The sequence below is a fragment of the Morone saxatilis genome, unplaced genomic scaffold (assembly GCF_004916995.1).
Source record: "Morone saxatilis isolate NCDOM2014 unplaced genomic scaffold, NCSU_SB_2.0 Contig11, whole genome shotgun sequence".
Classification (NCBI taxonomy): Eukaryota; Metazoa; Chordata; class Actinopteri; family Moronidae; genus Morone; species Morone saxatilis.
This window is the reverse complement of record NW_023339663.1, coordinates 19,454,829-19,455,787: the sequence shown is the minus strand read 5'-3', so window position 1 is coordinate 19,455,787 and position 959 is coordinate 19,454,829. Positions and strand designations below refer to the sequence as shown.

The following is a 959-nucleotide window of genomic DNA, read 5'->3' as shown; positions in this document are numbered from 1 at the left end:
ATCACGTCATTTCCACCAAAACAAATGTCGAGAAGACGCACGGGACCGAGCTGTCACTTTCAGAAGTACTGAGTGACATTTTAGAAGATACGCTGGTAGTATTAGGATGAACACCAATCTGAAGCACTGGAAGGAGGCGGCCACTCTTATTTTGGCCGCAGGGTACCGGCTCGGTGCGGACGGACCGGCGCTGAGGGCACCGCTGACCGCCGCTCCAGGCTCACTAATGCACTCACTGAAGCGCACTATTTCCCTTTCATAGTGTGAAAGTGTGTGGTGGGATCTCCTGCAGGCGCAGATTGAAGAAAGCCGTGTTCAAAACCTCGTCACACCGTACCGGCCGTGGGGGGTCAGCCAGTTGCCCCCACCTCATGTAAGCCCCAGATGTTGGCAGCACTGGCAGTCCTGCACATCCTTGATGGAAAGTTGGGACGGGTTCTGGATTTACCAGAGTCTCCACTTGGTGAGTTCACTAGCCGCACAGGCTCGTCTTACCTTGTTGTGTGGCACCGGGTCAGGCGACCACACCTGATTCCTGCACGCTTTTTTTTAAACAAACCTTTCTCTCCTGTTTCGATACCAACAAGGAGCACACCGGACTCCTCAAAAGTCTCCCTCAAGTGCGCAGATCCGGAAGGCGACTCCCCCGGGGAATGGGGAGAGCCAGTTTTTCAGTCGGTCTGGTGGCGAAGATGGAGGTCTAGTCTCCGCCGGCTGTTTGGACGGCTCTCAGACCAAAATTGTGATAGTTCGTAAAAGATTGAAAAATGTCCCAGCCATTCACTCGAAAAAGTCCGGAGGGTCCGCACATGCCCGGGAAACACATACGCATTGGGCATGAATCCACTTTTACTGCTGCGTTTAAGCTGTAGAACGCCGTTAGATCGGAAGCAGGACTTGTGCGGCAGGTGGAGCCGCCATGGCTGCTGCCCCAGGCGGTGAGCCTGGGGCGGCGGTCA

At 55.0% G+C, this 959-nt stretch overlaps 1 protein-coding gene across 3 annotated transcripts in view; it reads left to right on the top strand.

The window, feature by feature from the left end:
* nudt19 (nudix (nucleoside diphosphate linked moiety X)-type motif 19) overlaps window positions 1–959 on the top strand; it is a 4,996-nt gene continuing 4,037 nt past the window's right edge. For 2 of the 3 annotated variants that reach the window (XM_035652129.1, XM_035652128.1), the window contains exon 1: window positions 1–218. In XM_035652129.1, coding sequence (XP_035508022.1) covers window positions 107–218 — 112 coding nt within the window. In that variant the 5' untranslated portion in view covers window positions 1–106. Of the gene's footprint in view, window positions 224–959 lie in introns of all 3 variants that reach the window. The other variant, XM_035652127.1, reaches the window with a different exon arrangement.